Here is a 21,299-nt window from a genome sequence, read left to right as displayed (position 1 = left end):
TCAGCTGAAAGCTTGACCCGACTGAGGCAAGGCTGCACATTGTTTTGCTGTTTTTCAGAGCAAAAGAAGTTGAACTTTCACACGTGTCATTTGAATGTATTTTGAATTCCAGAGCTGGATTTTAACCCCTAAGAGATACCCAAGGACACTGTTGCCCAGGTAAACATAAGCAAAACTACCCTGGTAGGGTTTCACAGGAGACCTCAGCAATCCCTCATTGTTCCACCACGGGCAACATGGATGCAATTGTGCAAGCCCCACACCCCAATAAGCCATTTGGCCAAATTTTCATCTGAATTCTGGTGTGTCCAGATTTTAGCCTCTGTATTGGGGTTGTCACACTTCTTGGGCACAGCAGTTGTACAGCTGCATAATTACAGGCACTAAAATATATGTGCTTTACAGTTGGTTCCCCGCAAAAAATGCAGTTTAGCTTTGAGAGTTTGAAAATAACCAGGCTATGAAAATTTGAACCGTTTTTTTCACAGAGCACCTAACCAAAATCCCACTGTTACTTTTTACTCTTTCCAATTTGATTTTAAATATCAGCTGGCTTTCAGTGGTCTCACACCTTGCACTGCCTCTAGGCACAATCAAGAGTGTATCAAGCCATCTTAAATTCCCTATGCATCCTGTATCATCAGCTCAAGCGACTCAATGAAGCCTCTCCACTCTGTTACACTAAACTGCAGCAAACACTGAATTCTTAATTTTGTAGCTTTGTGAAGCTTGTTATGGTGTGATTTTGGAGCACACCTTTATCTGGCTTTGTCTGAGACAGCAAGTCTCTGGAGCATTCTGGTCCCTGAATCTGGCACCCCGTGGCAGATACCACAACAGAGCATTCTGGCCTAGCGGTTACTGCTCTTCAGCACATAAAAACATGAACTGCTGTAAACAAACCTTAACTCCTGAGACAAAAAAAAGAAAGACCATTGAATAGAGCATGCTGGAAAAATATGTCTCAAAAAAAGCTGAAACCGGGTATTAAATCCGTTAGTGGAGTGGGGAACATAACAAAAATGTCCCCAATAGTAACAGGCTTGAAGAGTCGCAACATGACATTTTGCATGCAACCTTTAATGTTCGAACAGTAACAATGAATACTTTCAAATTAGGGTTATAAACCCCAGGACTTTCAGTGAAGAGGCACTGCAAAAGTTGAGATATAGAAACATATTTCTCCCAAAAGCCAACAGGTTTTTAACCAAGGACCGCAAATACTCAGTCACTTGCGTAACTCCACATAAGTTCAATGGCATTCAAATTCTTTTACAAATATGTCAGTTTTAGTGTTTCCCAGGCAAAGGATTTGCAATCAACACCTGAAGAGAAAGAGAAGTAGGAAAGAGAAGAGTTCAGGAAAGATGGGTGGTGGTGGGAGTCCTTGTCTTGTGTGCACAGGTGCAGAAGCTTGAAAAGATTTAAAATTTATATAAAAACCTCACAAGAGACCAGCATATTTTTATGACCAGAAGCCTCTCTTATAATCAAGTTGATAAGTGGTAAATATTCAACAGTCTAGGAGCTGGTGGGACAATGACATCAGGTGTGGTCCTGTGCACCACTGGTATTCAAGGTGCCGGCAATGCAAATACTTGTTCACCTGCATCACAGGTGAGATAATCCTACTGTGCTATGTGCCATCTTTTATGGCACCATGCTATAAGCCCCTCAAAGGTCAGTGCTATAAGCCCCTCAAAGGTAAGTTCTATAAGCCCCTGAAAGGTCAGTGAACTAGTTGAAGGACAGGGAAAGGGACAAAGAAAATCTTGCTGTACTAAGAAATCCCCCAGAGGATTTCCTCTGTGGGCAGCAGAAACTTTGGGATGAGACAGATCTGCAAGCCCTGAGAGATGATGCAGGGCAGAGGGGACAGATAATCTGAGGGGGAGTGCCACAAATCACAAGGAATGCACAGCAATGTGTGTGCAGCCCACTCCATCTTCTAGCAGAGTTCTCTAACATACCTGGAGTTTCCACCTGCTTAACCTGACTTTCTGTGCAGGAGGGTAACTTGGCCCTGAGTAGGTACGTCAGGATTTGACTCTTAGAATTGACAAGCTCCCCAGGATGCAAAGCCTGTTTCAATCTTCCTTTGATACAGCCCAGGCAGTTAAACTTAGTATGCAAACTCAAAAAAATATATTGTTTAGCCATTCTAAATACACAAATTCAACATTGCCATGTACTTAATTTTTTACTAATGTAAGTGACTGGTTTCGCTAAACCCACTGTGTCGAAAAAAAAGTGTACTAAAAATACGTGAAAATTTTAGTGCTCATGAAAAAATAGCTTCCATCCCTGGAGACTAAAATCTTTTGTGTCCAGAATTACAGCAGGCACAACAGAAGTGATGGTAGGTAGCACAGATTCATCTCTGCCACCCCAACCATATGTCTAAACCAGCCCTGACTGCAAGCCCTTCTGGGATTGTAACCCGGTGAAGTCTAGGAAGAATCAGATTAGTTTCCCATGTTTGACCACATTGCTGAGGAACAAGATGAATGTAACAAAATAAACCTCACAAAGCTGTCAGGTAGCTGTCAAATGCCACTAAGTTTTGATCATTCCTGTACTGGATTTGATGACTGTTATGCAATGACTTGGGCATGTCTAAGAAGTGCAAGGCTTCCCTGCAGGCCATTTTTGACATGGATAGGACAATTTGCTTCTGTGGTTAGCTAAAGGGAAAACCTCCAAAATACGAAAACAAACTTTCAGGATTTTACAACAATGTATACAAGAGTCCTTTAAATAGAATACACAGTGGTCAGATTTTATATACCAAGTTCTTAAAGAAAAAAATCCACATGGACAGAGGTAGGGGTTGATCCAGGCAGAAGTTCATAATTAAATAAATGCAGATGCAGACAAACCATCAACTGAGGAACATCAACAGAAACAACAACAAAATCAGCACAGCTGCTATCTGCAGATCTCCAGGCTAGGCCTGCTCCAGTCCAGGCCAGCAAAGTCCAAACACAGGCTTGGGAATAGGGGCAGGTACTTGCACCTTTTGTTTTTCAAGGTAGGGCCCATGTGTGTTTGGGGGGAGAGAATCAGATAAAGAGCACATCTGTCTCATGAGACACCTGCGCTGTGGTCCTGCCAAGAGCCCTCCTTTGATTCACCTCCCATTCTCTCTGCTGCAGTATCTTTGTGTGAAAACAGAAAGAACGAACATGAGCAAAACCACTGCTGAGAGTCCTCAAAAGATTTTGCACTCGTTAATGGAGAAGAGCTTCCGCCTGTTCCGCCTTTTGTCTTGATTGACTGCTGTCCTCACAGCATACTCAAACACCTGCTGCACCCCTCGGTTGCTGAGGGCAGAACACTCCAAATAGCCTTTGGCTCGCACATCCTGGGCGAGCCGCTTCCCATCTATCGGGCTGATGCAGGAGGAGCGGTACGGACCCGTGTCACGCTGGTCAGTCTGAGTGGCCACCACCAAAACGGGGATGCGGGGCAAATGGCTGCGGATCTCGCCGATCCATTTGTTCCTCAGGTTCAGAAAGGAACTATGGTTTGCCACCGAGTAGCACATTAATACCACATCTGCCTGCTGGTATGAAAGGGGGCGAATGCCTTTGAAGGCATCACTGCCAGATGTGTCCCAAAGGCCTAAGCTAATCTGCACACCATCCATGAAGACATCCACTCCAGTATTTTCATATACGGTGGGTCTGTAGTCATCTGGAAACATCTCAGAGGTGAAACGTACCAAAAGAGATGTTTTCCCAACAGCAGAGTCTCCCACCAGGACACATTTGACTGAATCCAGCATTTTATTAACGTCCAAGGCCAAGAGCGCCGTCTCCGTGCAGCAGGACTGGGATGGAGAGATGCAGTGGTCTCAGAGGCTTTCTAGATAATTTCCATTTAGTGAGAAACCATCCAAATCTCTTTACTTCTTATGACTTGATTCTGCCACTTGAGACTAAAATCCCCTTTTGTCCCACATGGTTCTGTGGTGCTGTCGGTTTTAAATCTTCAGTGAGTCAAACGACGTTTCTGGAACGGTAAAAATAAAATGTAACATTTATAACCCACAGTGAACAAACCATTCCTCAGCAACATAAAGGTGCTTGGACATGTCTTTGGACAGCCATGAGGAGTACCCGACTGAGGATGATGAACTTTGCCATTCCCTCCCAGTCGGCTCTGTGTAAAACAGCCATTCACATAAATAACCTTCTTGCTGCTCCACAGGGGCTACCAGTCTTACCACCATTGCCATTTTCCACTGACACCCACTATTTTTTTCCCTCCAATTGTCTAAAAAGTAATAAAATTAATTTAACTTTGGTTTAACTGCTACTAAACTGCTTTAAGTGAGACATTTCCTGCCTCTGACTTTCAAAAACACTGACAGAATCCTGAATCTTTAAGTGATCAATTCAGATTCTCTTGAAAATGTACCCATGCTCTCCAGGGGTAGTCAGGAGAAAAAAAGCCCTTCACTAACCAATTCGACTGTTTAAGCAATCCTATATGGAACAGTAACATGGAACCACTTGTGATAATGTGTGAATCTCAAGCGACATGAACCTTAACAATTTTCAAAAGCAATAAAGGATTCACAGCAAAAGTACATTAAAAATTAATTTTTTTCTTACAAATCACTTTCAACAAGTAAGAAGCACAAGTCGTAGGAAGTCCCACTACCTATACTTTCCCCAATTAAACCATTTTATTTGAAGGGGACTCAACTGCCCTGACATTTACTTCTTTGTAAAACTGAACTAAGAGTACCTCTTCAGAGTATGTAATTGCTTTTGAGCTCCTGCCAGCATTCAGTCAAATTTTCCTATTTTGAAAGTGTTTGCCTCTTCCCCAGTAGCTGTGTGCAAGATTCACTGCTCACACAGGGCAACACACAAGATGCTCCGAAAATCACTAGCGGCAAAACGGAAGGCAAATTAGTTCTGCTCAACAAAAGTAATTTTAAAAAGTATCACTGCATAATTTCAAAATGTCATGTGTATGTTACATAAATAATATATTTCTGTTTCCTTCATATATGAAGGGAGTCATCACAGCAGAAGGTTATTTGCACAGAAATTAATGATGGCCACTGTATGTTACTTGAACACTCTCCAATTTCAGTACCCTAACGCCACCGCCCCCACCCCTCACACACATTCCTAGTACACACAAAGCTTTGGTTTACTCCACAAAGGGGAAAAAAAAAGGAAAAGGAAAGTGCTAAATGAGCTTAGAGAGAACATTTTAGAGTCGCTGACAACGGCTACTAGCAACTCATCTGCTTTCATTTTGCAGCAAGGCAGCGCCCTACCTCCTCTCGCGTGGCTGGCATACCTGCACCTCTCCCCCGCGATGCACCGGCTGAAAGATGTGTGGCCGGAGCATGCTGCTTTATAGAGGAGGCACCAAGCCTGCGGAGCCGTCCTTGTGCGTACTTGAGTTACCGACAGCTACGGGAGGCATTGCAACAGATGGCGCTTCCTGGCCTGCCAGCGCGACCGCGCTCTCACCATCTCAGCTTTTTTCTAGGAAGTGGGATGGAGGCATAGGCTGCTTCATGACATTCCTGGCTGCCGGGAAACAAGCTGCTGCATGACTTTAAATCTTGGTGGCAGCAGTTGAAAATTTACTCTTAAAGATTCATTAAGTCTATCTCCACTCTCTCACCCTCTCCATTCTCCAAACAAGCTCTCAAGGGAATTAAACAAGACCTTTACAAAATACATCTATGAAAAATTCAAACAGTATATGTAGGATACACAGTCCAATTGCTTAAATGCATCATCATCTCTCCTTCAGGGTATTCTACTTAAAATTTTGTCAGCAGTACAGTTTCAAAACACCGCAATTCACTACAAGCCAGTAGCATATTATTCAGACAAAACTGCATGCTCCCAGGAGAAAGTTTCCATGTACTAAGTCTCCTTTTCAGAACAAACATTTCTTTGGTGCAAGTTGTCCTTAGTGCCTTCAGATTCATTATTTTGTGTATATTGGAATGTGGGGGAAAATAAGGATGCCCAAAGCATGACTTTTTTGATTTCTTAAATGCCAGAACAGAGACAGACAGATAAAAGGATTGATTATACTGGTTATTTTGAGAGAAAGTATATAAATGATAAAAACCTGAAAGAGAGATTAAGGAGTAGTGAGTATGGCTAGTTGATAGACAATAACAAAAGCTGAAATATTCCACTGTGACAGTGTGGAATTGTTTCCAAAGCAAATGATATTGTTCTACAATCCATTGATGAATAATAAAAAAACCCCAGAGTATAACTAAGTCCATATTCTGGTCCTGTGGACAAATTGCCCTCAGCGGCCCTGATCTTGCATTTGTTCATAACCACTTGGAGTTCATGTGCTTCCATATATAATTGGGACTACATATGTGCATATTGAAGAATCATTTTTAATTAAACACATAGCTGGTCCTTGTTGCAGCCTCAGGGTAAGAGCAGTATTAGTGTATTAAAATAAGTACACAACTTCACCTCAATTGACTCTCGATTAAACATTAAAAAAAGGCTTTAAAAGGACAGGCCAATTTTGGGTACTTCTACACCTCAGTATTCAACCAGTTGTGTAAATATTTGCAGAAGTTTTGGTCCCTTTCTCTCATATTCTGTCTTGGTCTGACAGAACATCTTGTAATGGTGCTATACCCATTACAAGACTGTACAAAACCTGATCACAGATCAGAAGTGAAGTCTAAGGTGCTGATGGTTTGGGGTTATTTCCCAACAATTTGATCTTCCAAATTTTACCAACTTTATTAAGTTCATTTTGTATCTGGAATTTCAGATATAAAGCTGTATCTTCTCATATGCTTTTTTTGGTTTATGCTTTCATCACTCCTAACAATCGAAGATATTTGAATAATAAGGTAAGACCTCTTATCATTAAGTATAAGAATGCATGTCTTATTCTTGTGTAGTCATTCTGAGTAGTGCAAACTTCAGATTTTGTTCCCTCTGTCTTTGGAATACATAACCCTGGCTCTAGTGTGTGATTACAGAGCCGTCGGACTTCACTGATGATGTGAGCACAAGAAGCTGTACAACAGTCACTCTCCAGGCACTGTCTGACCTGCACCTCAGCAATCTCATGCAAGTAAAATGCTTCAGACTTGATCATGGCTGAATACAATACGGAGGAGGTGAGTGGCGTTACCAACCTGCAATGGGATGGGATGGGAAGAGGAGCACAGCAGCACCAAGCTCTTTCCAGGTAGAGGTTTCACGTGAATATACATCCCATGAAAAACGAATGTAGTATTTGTTGAAACCATTCTACCAACAAAGGAAAGCTGGACTGCTGTATCAAGAGGCCTAAGTTAATCAGCTGAAACAAACAGGATTTTCGTTTATGCCAAGAATGCCTCTGGCATCTACTATAAGATCATTGTGAGCATGGCTCACTGTGGCTAAACATCTCCAGGGACAGCATCTTATGACGGGAAAATAAAAACAGCCAGATACTTCTAATTTCAAAACCTCTCTTGGATATTGGTAGTGCAGCCTCAGGTGGGCTGATCTTTGAAGGGAATTAGCTCATACGTAAACAAACCACGCAGGCAAGATGACAGGCTTTTTAGATCAGGTAGTCACAAAATGCTTAAGGGAGTTGAAGCAATTAACATGCTAACTATTATTGCTATTATCCAGTCCCTACCACAATTATATCTCAGTGTAGCTCCTGTTAATATCAGGATAAAAGCAGGTGAATTTTTCAGTTTGAGCACCGTGTATACTAGTTCTTGAAGAGATCTGACATTGCAAGGAAATAAAATATTTATACTAACAGGAAAGGTTGAAAACCACTGGAGAGACTTCCACTTGCTGTGCAATGCTTGAATGTACATATTGTCTTTCCCTGTTTACACTACTCCTCTAAGTCCCACCTCACAGAGAGGTTGGGTCTGCAAAACAGTGCCTACAGATCTCTAGTGTGTTGATTGTAACCAATTCTCCTTCTAACTGCACCACAGATATGTCAGAACTCTCCTTGCATCTCTTAGTAAGAGGCTCTCAAGGAGAGGAAGGACGCATGAAGACTACCCTCACCGACCAGAACAGTGTGCAGCTTTACACCTTCACCTCCACGGGTGCAGTGGGCACTGTAGGGCACAGACAGGGCCTGAGAACAACTCCTGCAAGTAGAAGGAGAGGAGGGAGGAGGAAGGCTGGTAGGAATCAAGACAGGACAGAGACGCTGTTGCCTGGTTAGTGACAGCACCCAGAAGATGCAGCCCCTGTGACAAAGAAACCATGGCTGTTGTGGATCCAGTCTGGATGCTCAGCTAGATTACCAGGTTGTCAAGGTCATGCTACCTTGTTTTCAACTCTGTGGATGAGGTGTACTTGCTCCATTCAGATACAAACCTCTAGACTGCTGCCACAGCACAGGGCTCCTGAAAACATACATAAGCTGCAGTCTGTCTGGAGGCTGCAGCTGGTCTGCAAGCAAAGGGCCCCTTGCTGCGAAGTTTCCCATCATGCATTCATTAAACTAATGCTCTGACATTTGCATTAGCTGCCTCCTGCTTTTTTAATTCCTTTTAAGACTATTTTGATCTATAGGACTAAGAGGCCCTGTCTTGTCAATCAGCCTCCCACCACCTCAGTGTCAGCGTTTCAGTCAACAGTGGCATTCAGTTGTGGTACCACTGCTATGAAAGCACAGCCTTTACCTTCGCAATGTGCCACACCTTTTCCACAAACTACTCCACCAAAAATCTGCATTCAACTCATTTGCTTTCCAAGCAGGCTACCACAGGGGCCATCTCTACTCTCTGACCCAAAAGCAAGATGGTAGAATGCTTCAGCTGTCTGATATATTTATAATACTGATGGATTAATGCCATACTATCTTTCAATATGGTTTTGTATTTTAAAGAGTTGAAAGACTGTTTAGAACCTTGGGTGAGAGCTTTTATATGGATATTTTATCCTTAAGTACAATCATCTCTGCAACGGCTTCCTGAAGTTAGAAGAATAAGCAACATGCAGTGAACCTCTATTTTCAAAGCCAAGATGCCTTTTCCTCTCAAACACAATCTCTTCCAGCATTAAAAAAAAAATTCAGACATAAAAACTTAAAAATTTTTTTTCACTCCCTTATTCACAAAACTGACATGCTGTTCCTGTTCTCAAATTTCAATGCTTTGTTTTGAAAAAACACAAAACTAAATTTTGCTTTTAATTTCTAATTTATGAAATTTAGAGAAAATAGACAATCACTTCCTTAGGAGCCTTCGCAAAAAAATCACTTCTGGATCAAGACAACACCTGAAAACACCTCAGTTTCTTTCTTTGGCAGTTTTAACAACTGAAACTGAAGAAAAGGATTTATGATCAAATATTCAGTGATCTTGTCAACTTTATTACTAGCAAGGAAATTCAATTTATCAGACTTAAAGGAAATTCCCTCATATTGAGAATGTGAAATAACAGCAAACACAGATCAATGTTATATACAAGATGAAATGAGACATGAGGTCCTAGTAATGGGATGAAAGCTTTCCCTATAACAAAATTTACATATTTACACACATACTTACACACTGCCCATATAAAACTGCTTAATGACATATCTTAAATAAAAAATTTCTATTTCATTACTTTAGTAATTGTACCTATAATAATAATATATATATAAACAATGGATAAAGACTTGTCTAAAGATCTCCTCAATTTACTATAGTCACTGAGAAAAAATTATTTAAATCTCATTTTAATTATCCATTTAGACAAAAGAAATATTTTTTTAATCTTCAAGAACCCTCTTGCTGTGACTAATCACACCTTGATTCAGCTGCTTACAAATGATACAAATTATTAGAACACAACACAAACACAAATTATTAGAACCACTCAAAAAATTAACAAAAAGCCTGTAAGACTCTCAGGTACTGATCCAAGATCCTAAATTTAGTAGAACTCAATGAGATCTGGCAGTGCTAAGTACCTGCTTAAAGATTCAAGCCATGAGTCTGAAGTAATTTTTCTCCACGTGTTTATGGCATGACATGGTAAATTAAGCCCTATGAGATCTTCATGGCACTACACGGCATTTTCAAAAATGATCCATTTTCAGTATAAATGTTGCATCCTCTCCAAATTAAAATCTGGATAAATCAAGTGTAGGAAAGTAATCTTGTCACAGAGGACCAGCTCATAAGCCATTCTCAGTCTGATCCAATATCTTCCGAAGTTATCAGAAATGGAGTGGCATGTCGTGCCTGAAGTGTGGCACTCGCCCTTGCGTTTACCTAGTGTTTTCCTTATGCAAGATACTGGATATGTCATCTTTCTTTTCCACCCTTCTCTGTGATAATTTTCTTCTCTGCTGTCTTTTCTTATCTGTGTCTCACCACAGATACAGCCGTACATGGAGCAGCTGGTGTGCGAATGTCACACACGTGTCTGTTCGAGCACAGAAGTTCGTCAACCATCTGTCCCTCTGCCTTCCCTCATAGTCTCTGTCTCTGTACACACGCACATGCCTATATATATGTACATATATATTCACTGCTGACATAGAACTGCTTTTGGATCCAGATGGGGATACAGATACGCTTGCAGATGAACATGGATAAAGTGCTACACACTGACTATAGCACTATCACATGAACCTATGAAAAGTCACGCTACCAGAACGGACTTACGGGTCAAAAGCAAATTTCCAGCAAGTCTAACTGCAATGTAGCCAAACTGAAGGACCAATATTATAAAATACATTAAATTTAAGGAACTGATTTCAATCAGACAACTGTGTGTGTAGAATTATTCTCATGTGGAAATGTTTGCAGCTTTGGGTCACAAACCACTTCAAATTTTTCATGCCACATCCTCTTTTAACACAGTTCACTTTTCTTGAAGTCTGAGACGAATCAAAAAGGCACTTACAACCTATTTTTGTAGGGGTTATTTTTGCAGATTTAAGTCTTCAAAATCTCCCCAGATTCTTTTGGCTGACAAAATGTGAAGTACTCATTTATTTACAACCTTCAACAATAATTGCATTTTTTTTCCAGAAAGCCTAACCTTTTCACTATTTCTGTTTGGGGTTTTTTTTACCATCTGCAGACAGGCATAATCATAATGAAGTATCCATTTCCTTTTCATACACAACTAATATTTCTTAGTTTTAAAAAAGTATTCGTAATTTCTTGGAGGGTGATGCATTATTTGCTAGACTGGATTCATAGAAGTGTGTATGCACACACTCACGTATATATATACACACAGAAATACTGAAAATAAATCAGTGTGTATTTAAAACATAACTATTTCAATAATGAGTCAATACATCCATGTACAAAAAAAATTACATCCATATTTACATGCATGTCTGTATGTCTATATACATATATATTTACATATAGACACATTGATACAAATTTGTTGCAAAAGACATTGCTACAGATTGCTGTACAAAACAGATATATATTTTCAGCAAGATATCTAACCATCAATTGGAAATCTGCATACATATTTTGCATCAAATGGATGCACTATTGAAATGACAGTGGTATTTAAATTTCTTTATTTCCACATATATGTATGTGTGTGCACTTACATACACATAAGCAGAGATTACTGCTGTGCTTAATGTGGATTTGCAATAACCTAGGTATATAATTGACAGAGTTTTACAATTAAATTTACATAGTCACACATTGTAAAGAATTCCATTTCTACCGTAGATGCAGCTATTAAATTTTTTAGACACATTTTTACAGTATGTTACAATGATTTGTTAAGGAGATGCATGGATTTATATTGAATCCCACAGATGTATAGCATGGTAAAATGTTAAAACAAACTGGCAACTCCACATACACACTTGCATTTGCATGCAAAAGGGCTTCCTCTCTTTCATAGCCTATGCCAAGCCCAGTGGAGAGGGCTGACTTCTGTGTATTTTGGCTCTAACCTGCGGTGGGCCTGCATTCCTCTTCCTTGTTTGCACACTACCTGATCTTCCTGACTGGGTCCCTTAAACACTACAAAGTAATCAATATTAACAGTATAGCTAAAAGTTAATATATGAATGATACAGGTCATACAACCCCCTCCTCAATGTTAAAAAGTCTTAAAAAATTGTCCTCCCATTTCTCCACTGTCCTCCATGGCTTCCTTGCAAGATCTCCAGTGTTACTTTCAGAGATCTCTTCAGGTTTAACTTCACTCTGGTTTTATAAAATGCCTATCACAAAAAAAAGGAGTCTCTGAAGTCCAGATCTTCTCCCCCCATTCTCAGGGGGAGGGGAAGGCAGTTTTCCATGTTCATTAAGTTATGTATTTGCATAGGTTTGATTTCAGTGGGAGGTAAAAGTGGAGGAGGAAAATATTAGTTAGAACAGAATTTGACAATGTTTAATGGAAGATTATTTTTGCATATTTTGTGATAAGGAAAATATGTGTTGAATGTACAGATGTTCTGAACAGCAAATAATGATGCTTCAGTTGACCAAACAATTTACAATAATGCCCTCTTGCTAAAGCATACTGATTTTTTTTTTTTTTAATTTAGGTGGAACTCATTTACTGCATGTCACTGTTCTGTATTGTTGTGATGAATGTTAAACTTCTGAAATTAATGAGCAAAGCTAGCAAAGGAAGCAACAATAATTTGGTTGGTTATTTATTTTATAACACAGAAAGGCTGACCAGGGGAAGTTTAGGTTGGATATTAGGAAGAAAGTTTTTACAGAGAGAGTGATCAGACATTGGAATGGGCTGCCCAGGGAAGTGGTGGATTCACCATCCCTGGAGCTTTTTAAGATGAGACTGGATGTGGCACTCAGTGCCATGGTCTAGTAACCACAGCGGTGTTGGATCAAGGGTTGGACTTGATGATCTCGGAGGTCTTTTCCAACCTGGTTGATTCTATGATTATTTTAGCTTTTTCCCTTAGTTTTGCTGGCAACAAAAAGCTTTTTCTTGTCTCTGTATATATCAGTGTTTAAAATCATAGTCTACATTTCAGCCACAGCAAAACAACCATCTTTAAGTCCATTCTTAAATTTTGTGTGTGCACACACGTACATTAAAATGTTAAAAATTTTGAGGGTTTACTCAGAAATAATTTCAATTATTTTTCAAGTAGAAGGTGCAATACAAAAGCTACAATTATCATAACTTGTCCTGCATTTGTAGATTTAAAGTCTTTATCCTTCTGATTTGTTTTATAAATTAAAAATGGAGTTGTCTTCCACAATCTATCCCACGACTAGTATTCATGTACCGTACCCAGCACAAGGATAAAATAAGAGATAACATGTATCTACAGTACAAGTAGGATTTTTTTTTTCTCACTGTGTAGCTTCTCTAGAATTCCTGAATTGTAGCAAATTAAATTAGACAAAATAAACAGGCATGCATACTTGCCTACATCAAACTGCCTATGTCCTATGCATAGTTATAATTAAAGCCCAATTTCAAAAGAACGTGCAGTCAAGATTTCTTCTTTTTTCTTCTGGAACTAGCACAAATCATACCTGGTAGCTCAGATTTTACATTGATTTATATCTTACACCAACCATATGCCAGAGCAAAATATATATTTTAGTGCCTGTTTTCCTTTACTTTTCTCTGGTTGCAGTACAACCTTAATTTCTTGTCACTTTTATATAAAACATATAATACTGCAGACAGCAGTGGGTCATATGGAATAGGTCAAGGGGAGAAAAGACTCTATTCTTACCACCAAAAGTAACACATAAATCCTTCTCACTCATTCTTCAGCTGAGTATTTTGAGAAGCCATTTCATATACTTATAGCTGACATCTACTTGGCTTTAAGTTGGTTTAACGCAAATCCCCACACTATGGTAAATCTTAATGAAGAGTTCTTCAGTGGGAAGCATAGAAAGTGTTCCTTGATTTTCTTGATTTTTACATATTTTGAATGAAAATGATGACACATGAAAAGAGATATTTTAGGAGAGCTATGTTTGAACATTATGACACCATTTCCCATGCTTTATTTTTTGAATCCTGGTGGACTTGATTCAAACTCAGAGATATTTTACCCAATGGCTTTTCATCCAGAATTAAAATTCCACTGAAAGATACATGAATTTAAAAACTTACATTTAAAAACTTGCATTTAAACTGGTGGAAATTAAAGAAATTACATGAAGGATTTTTATGATAGCTGTTTTATAGTATATTTTTATAATGAAAAAAATACAAGCTCACAGATGATGAGAGGAATTTAATAGATAATTGTATTAGTAATTCATTACCTTTGAACTCCAAAGACAGTTTTTCAATAACTTTGTACCTAATAACTTCAAACTGTCCAAAGACAGTTTTTAAGCACAGTCATTTGATGGAAAAAAAAAAAAGGCAAGCTGAAGACTGTGTGTCCACTGGCATGCCTATTAATGAAAGGAAAGTACAGTTTTCTTGCAAGAGTGAGAGGTTTCATATTCTTTCAGTGGCCGTGGCATAGGAGACAACCAGAAGAGACCCCTTGCTACCTAGGGGTCTTGGTCTCAACTTTTATATTAGGAAAGCCAGTTATATCTGTAGTTTGACATAAACCAGGATAATCTTCAAAAGCAACTCGCTGTCCCTCATGAGAAAAAGAGATATCACCAGATGGTACAGCAACCTCCAACTGGGCAAGTGTCAGCTACTGAGACTGGCACTCCACGCTCACACTTGTATGCGAGAAGCGACTTTGTGCACAGTATGTAACCACAGCCCTCCGTGCCAGCTTCTACCAGTAGAGGTGTTCGTTCCTTTTTCAGCATATGCTGGGTCTTTCCTACATGATAAGTCACCATGGCCCCCTCAGGGAAACCCCCAAACCATAGCAGAATCCTCCTGTGGTTTCCAGAAGGTTCATACATTTCATCAGGTAAAGACAAGCATGTCAAGTTCAGCCCCATCCTCATCCCTTAGGAATTTACACTTCTTGGCTTCTGTAACTGAAGATCAAATGTGATTCCTTGTGCAAAAGAAATACGATGCAGACACAGCGGCAGGCAATTGTACAGGGTGGGAAAGATAAAGGATTTGCCATAAATCCGGGGCACAACCCCAGGCAGGGCTAGGCACAAGCGAATACTCCTGTACCTGCTCCATGAGGAATACATGCACGCAGTAAGTGTTCAGACTGTGTTCCCACCTATCCTCCAGCTGCCAGTGATAGCAATCTTCCAGCACAGCCTCCAGCAGAATGTGACTGCTAGGACTATTGCTCCATTTCACTTTGGCAGCTGCTTGTTTCTGACTGGATACACCAAAGTTTTGTACCCGTGACACCCAGTGCTCACACTCACTGCTGCATTGCAGAGGTTTCACTGGCTCCAAGTATCTCCCCTCTCACTGTAGGCTGCCACTTCTGGCGGATTAGGAAGGTTTTCCAGTTCTTCACTGACATAAGAATTGAAGGACAACTAAATTCTGCTAAGCACACAGGCAACTCTATTTGGTTTTGTGGAGAAGAACTAGTGATAGGCTACAGCCCACAAATCTTGTTACATTGCTTTTTGTATTTGTGTGATCCTGTTCAGTATTTTAAGGCCATAATGCTTTAATAGTTGGCTTGAGACAGCTGCAGCCAACTTCCTTTCTTAATTACTATGCTGGGGTTATCCCAAGACATTTTTCAGCTGTAAGCTGTGTCATAGCATGAAAACATTTGAAAACTGCTGATTTAATAAAACTACACACTGCTGGCCAAAAAAGCAAGAACCTAATTTGAAATGATGTTAATTAGCTGTACGGCGTGGTGTCTGAAGTATCACACTAAGACTTTGAAAAAGGCAAGTTTTACAGTTACTTCTATCGCTTTTCAAACAATAATCAAAAGCATAATAAAAAACCTGCAAATTTTCACTTTATGATCAATGTCAATCAAAATAATCACTTAAATGGTGCATTCGGTAACATTCAACTCTTTCTTAATGAAAACTATAGAATCACAGCACCAACATTTTACAAAGAAGATGGGGTGGGTGTTTGCTTTAGAGAGAAGAGGTCTTTTTCATTGAAAATTTTTCATTGAAAATCTTTTTCATTTAAAGTGCCTAACCCAGCTGCTGCTATGCACCTAGAACTGCACAGCAAAAGCAAGAGGAGAACCAGCAGCATTTCATCTCCTGGCCTGGGTGTCCTCCTGGCTGATTATCAGAAAGCAACACGGAGAAAAGCTCCTCAGGAGCTTCTGCTGGTGCAGACCTGCTGCTCAACAGGATGGGCCAGAGGCTCAGCCTGTGAGACTGCCACCATGGTTGCTGCTCATTTCCTGTGTGCTCTGGGTATACTGCAAATCATGTACTTACATATTTGAGGATTTATATGCCTTGCCCCTCACTGCACTAGAGATTACCTCCCTAATATTACTGGCACTAGCAGCTGTTACCAGCGATGCAACTTTAGCATCAGCCTCTTGGTTGCTGGGTATATGCAGCAGGGAGAGTGCTTCCATTTTCTCTCCAAATTCAAACTCCCATTGCAGCAGCTGAGCCAGAATTTGTTAAACCAGTCACCAGGTTGGAAAAGTATTTTTAGTGTTTAATATTTGTAGTAACTTTGTGGAAGTACAGCTACAATATCATGGTTTTCCTCCACTGTGTGTAGATACAGGGATTGTCCTCTGATACAGGCAGTCATGTCAGGCCTGATGATCTTCTGATACAAGCTGATTTCACACTCCTTTGGCATAGTAAAATTACCTTAATATGGGATTAAATGACAGTAATTTACAGCCATGTTGCCCTGCTGATGGACTATGAATTTACTATACATGAAAATCACACCCATTTTTAAATTTAATTCTTTGCTCTGGAACTTGGACAGTAAGTACAGATTAGTTATAAAACCACAGATTCTCTATAAATACAAAACTACTATTTGTCCTGGTTTGCAGCACCTAATCTAAGGAATACAAAACTTGGCATTATGCCTCATCAAGGCCTACTCTCTAAACTTAGCAGGAAGCAAGTGCATGTGAAGTTTTTCAACTGCCTAAGTCTCAAACATGGTATTCACATCACATACCACTTTTTCTGGTATGATGAATTTCACTTGTATGATACATCTTTAGACCTGTCTCTGAAAAAGAAGATGAAACCCCATTCTAAAGTCAGGTAAGTATACACATGTGGTCCTTCCTACTGGAACATCTGTAATCACACACTGGTCTAAATTGTGGGGGGCGGAAATGTGAAATGTGAAACAGCACGACAAAAAGCACAATCCCACCTTATTCCAACAGCAGCAGACACCAAAATTTGCTAATAGATATGCCTGCTAACAGCTAACTAATCTCATTTACCCTACCTTTTTCTTCTGCAAGTATTTTCTTCAGGATAAATCCCATGCTAAAGCTGGCCTCCACAAGATGCCACAGCTGCACTTCTGCCCCATCCACAGGTGGAAACACTGCTGAAAGAAGAAGTTAGAAAATCTTAAATCCACATTCAGATTTTTTGTGGACGTCTGTGTCAAAGGAATGGTTCTGGCCTCAGTGTGCTCCATCCTCATTTATCTTTTAGGTTAACTGCATCTCACTGGCAATGTGACAAGACCATCCCATTGCCTCTAGAGCATCATAAAATGAAGGTTTTGTAAGCACAATCTAGAAATGGCTGTGCACAAATGTGCACACATGCATGCACACACAAACTGCTCTCTAAAGGGACCCCACACCATAAGCATGACACAGCTGGCTCAGAAAGCAGAAAAGAAGCCGTGGGGGTGAGTTGAAAGCAAAGTTAGAGACACAGCCATTGAGACACTAATCTTCCACCTCAGAAGGTGGCACACGCACTTGTTAGACCCAGCAGGACCAGGCAGCCGCTGGAGCCACAGCCAGAGCCAGGTATCTTGGCAAATTAAAAACACATTGAATCTCACTCCAGCCCTAAGAGCAGCTTTTCTCAAATTCTCACAATAAAATCTTCACCAAAATTTGCTTGGGAACTTTAAGATGAAGCAGAACAGTTTTCTCATAAGCATAATGTACTTCGCAAATGAGGAAGAAAACCATCCTTTGAGGTGTTGCAGGTTTACACATGCCTATCACTCCCAGGTTCATAGTTCATACAATGGCAAAGAGTATCAGAATCAGACCCACCATCCTTAGAGTAATTCCTATTTTCTCTTTTTTCTTCTCTCAGTTAACATGTTAAAAATTGGCATGGCACAGTCCATCACACCCCTCTTTCTACTTTATACGAGGCCTTTTTACACTGAAGTGGAAACAAACTCTGGAACAAGTGAAAATCCAGAAAATACACAACTTGGACCGGTGTTCAATTCTGTATCACAATACTGAGTAGTTACCAGATGGTATTAAAAGTCAGACTGATTACATGAACCGATGTCACAAACTTATTAATAAAAATAATTAACAAATGTTAAACAAAAGATACTGAATTCAATTCAGAATATCAATTCACATTAAGACTTTTGGAAAAAAAAAAGAAAATGCAATGAACTCACCAGAGACAGGAAGCTGAAAGTGGCTGTTGAAAATAAACGTTACGGAAGTCAATTATTCTAGATGAGACAGGGGAAGAAAAAAAGAAGAGTGGCGTTCTGTGTTCTTGGCTTTTTCAGATGGACTATTTTTTAGCAGATTAGAACAATTATATTCTTGAAAGGACAAAAAAACCCAAAACCTCAAGAGGTAACCAGAGACCACTGCACATTCAGGCTAAATTAGTCCTGGCAACTGGGTCTAGTTCATCTGGAGGCAGCACTGACAGCAGACCCAGATGCAGTGTGACGAGAAAGAGTGGAGAGGTTTAGCGTAAGTCAGCTTCCTGGTGAGAGCTTCTCAGCTCTGCCTGTGTGGGTTTGTTGTGGGTTGGTATATGAGTGTATATATCTTTCTCTCTGTGGTGACTATGGGAGCAGATGTAAAAACCTTGACTGTGGGGGAGGGGGGCAAAACCTCCAGCCTGCAGAAAGCTTTCTCTTTGCACTCTGCTGCTCCTACAGCTGCCTCCTCTCTGCTACAGGGGCTAATGGCATAGGGCAGCCCAGCAGCTCCAATGTGAGTAGAAACGGAGCAGACTGACAACTGCCTGGTAGCGCTACATGCAATTCACACTCCAGTAGCATGAACGAGACCTGGGATACTTTTCTGCAAGCTGGAATATGGTCCTGCCTTTAAAAGGAGAGTACACATATTTAGTTGACTTTGTGCAAAACCCAAGGCAGGCACTTTTGGGCTGATTCAACATTGGCTTTGTTGTAATTCAGTGAGGATCCCTCTGAAGCATTGGTTAGGATTGATTAGTGGTATCATTTTTTTAGTGAGTATGTTCTCTCTTCTACCAGCATAAAGAGGCTGAGCAGGTGGAGGGACTACAGTCATTGAGACTCCCACCTTTCCCAGCACAGACAAATTGAGCTGGCCAGATTCTCATCATTTGCAGATTTCCTACCACAACACTGAAAGCAAAGCTGTGATGATAGTTTCAGGATTTCAGGTGTCTATGGTCTACACTCCAGGGGCTGTCAGCACAGGATGTTGTCCATTTTATGTGATTAGGCAATCAGACTGCAGGGATGGCATTCCTGTCCCATATTCCTTAAGCAGCCCAAGCACACCAGCACAGTAGAAGAGCTGCCTCAGAGCTGAACACGAGGGGCCCGGATGACCAGCGCAGTGGACTCTCTGGTCCTCAGGCAGAGCAGTGGGTTCCCATAAGCTTTGAAACCCAGAGGCACAGAAATGGAATCCAAGTACTTTTCAGCAAATATTTTGGGTCAGTAAAGCCACTTCAGACCATCTCTAGCCATGAAATAGTAGGAACAGGCTGCCCGATCCATATTGAAAGCTATGAATTTTATGTTCCTTGTAGGAGGGGAACTCTCTGAAGATAGCTAGAATTTGTCCACTTTAACAATGTGACAGCTCAGTGCATTCCAAGATAAATCTTGCTTCCAAGAAAGATTAAAAAACAACAGAATAATTTACAAGATACAGCAAAAAGGAAACAAAAAAGAAAATTTATGTGTAGATGAAAGGTAGTTGTGCCAAAAATATAAATAGCTGCTGAAAGAACACAACCTATGTAAACGTGCTGTAAACCCCTGCCGATACAAAGCTCGCAGAACAGCGCTGCACAGTTAGGATGGGGAATCAATTTGTTTCTTTCCCTATGAAATGGATTCAGTTAATTTCCAACAGGGATGAAGGTAAGGAAGGATGGCTCAGAGAAGGCATTTTTGGAATTCTATTTTATTAAAATCTTCAATCTTCCTTTTTGTTTGAGACAAAATTTTGGATAAGGGGCTTCAGTGCACTGTCAGCTTGCATGAAAACTTGTGTTACTTAATTTTCACATTAAATATCTATTCATCTGTTTTTAACTGAGTTTGGGTTTTCCAATACCAGCGTATGCAATCAGGCAGTAAGTTTCCAATGCAGTTGTGATAAAGAAAATCAGACACCCAAACACTTTGAAATGTTTCCATCAGAAACATTCAGAACTGTCAGAAGCGGAGAAATAAATACTATTCACAAATTATACTGATATAAATGTCTTTGGTGATCATCACCAATTATAGGTCTGCCACAGAGGGCAGATACTTAAAAATGCAACTACTCCTTTCTGTTTCGTGCTGAGACTAATCCAGATGTGAGGCCATCTGGCTAAGTAATTTGCATTTCTGGAAAAAGAGTGCATCCATCTGTAAAATACTCCGTAAACAACTTTTGAACAGAGTGAACCCAGCAAATAAACAAGACTGGAGTATAAGAAATGTGATCTAACATGTCTTGATTTCCACCCGTTTCCCTCCATTGTGCTTCCTGGAAGATCTTGACTGAATAACTTCCCAAAAAGAGTTAAATTTGATTAATTTGAGACCTTTCTTAGGGATACACATGCTTCACACATTTGCACCATGACTTCACTTCCAAGTGACCTGAAACTCCAACAAAAGACCCTCAGCTCCATGCTCTCTGCACAACGTGTAAGCAATGCCAAAGGCAGGTGTAATCTTGCACCCTGACCTGTTTCACTTGATCCTTAGTTGGTTGTAGGGCTTTTTTTTTTTCGTGTGTGTGTCTTTCTTATTGCAATTTTTCTGCTCCCTTTCACCTCTTCATGCTGTGCAATGAAGGGGAACATCTGGCTGTGAGAAAATAGTTAATACATTAAAAAATACATCACTTCTGCTTTTTTTAAAACTCATTATGAGTCATTATCTGGGATATTCAGAAACAAACACTTTGTTGTGGAAAATAATTACAGGGCAGGGTGGAGGATTGCAATTTATTTTTGCATTGAAAAGTAAGCTGAGAGCAAAAAAAATAGAGTCTTAAAC

General features: G+C 40.1%; 1 protein-coding gene across 1 annotated transcript; it reads right to left on the bottom strand.

Moving 5' to 3' along the window:
* Positions 1-545: 545 nt before the first annotated feature.
* RHOH (ras homolog family member H) lies at positions 546-18,853 on the bottom strand. Its single transcript, XM_018078408.2, has 3 exons — positions 18,459-18,853; positions 17,295-17,399; positions 546-4,014 (listed from the first exon to the last, which is right to left on the bottom strand). Exon 3 carries the CDS (start codon positions 3,785-3,787, stop codon positions 3,212-3,214), a length of 576 nt encoding a protein of 191 aa, XP_017933897.1. The 5' UTR covers positions 3,788-4,014; positions 17,295-17,399; positions 18,459-18,853; the 3' UTR covers positions 546-3,211.
* Positions 18,854-21,299: the final 2,446 nt, after the last annotated feature.

Source organism: Manacus vitellinus, unplaced genomic scaffold (genome assembly GCF_001715985.3).
Source record: "Manacus vitellinus isolate BGI_N305 unplaced genomic scaffold, ASM171598v3 scaffold_0_pilon, whole genome shotgun sequence".
Classification (NCBI taxonomy): Eukaryota; Metazoa; Chordata; class Aves; order Passeriformes; family Pipridae; genus Manacus; species Manacus vitellinus.
This window is presented reverse-complemented; position numbering and strand designations above follow the sequence as displayed.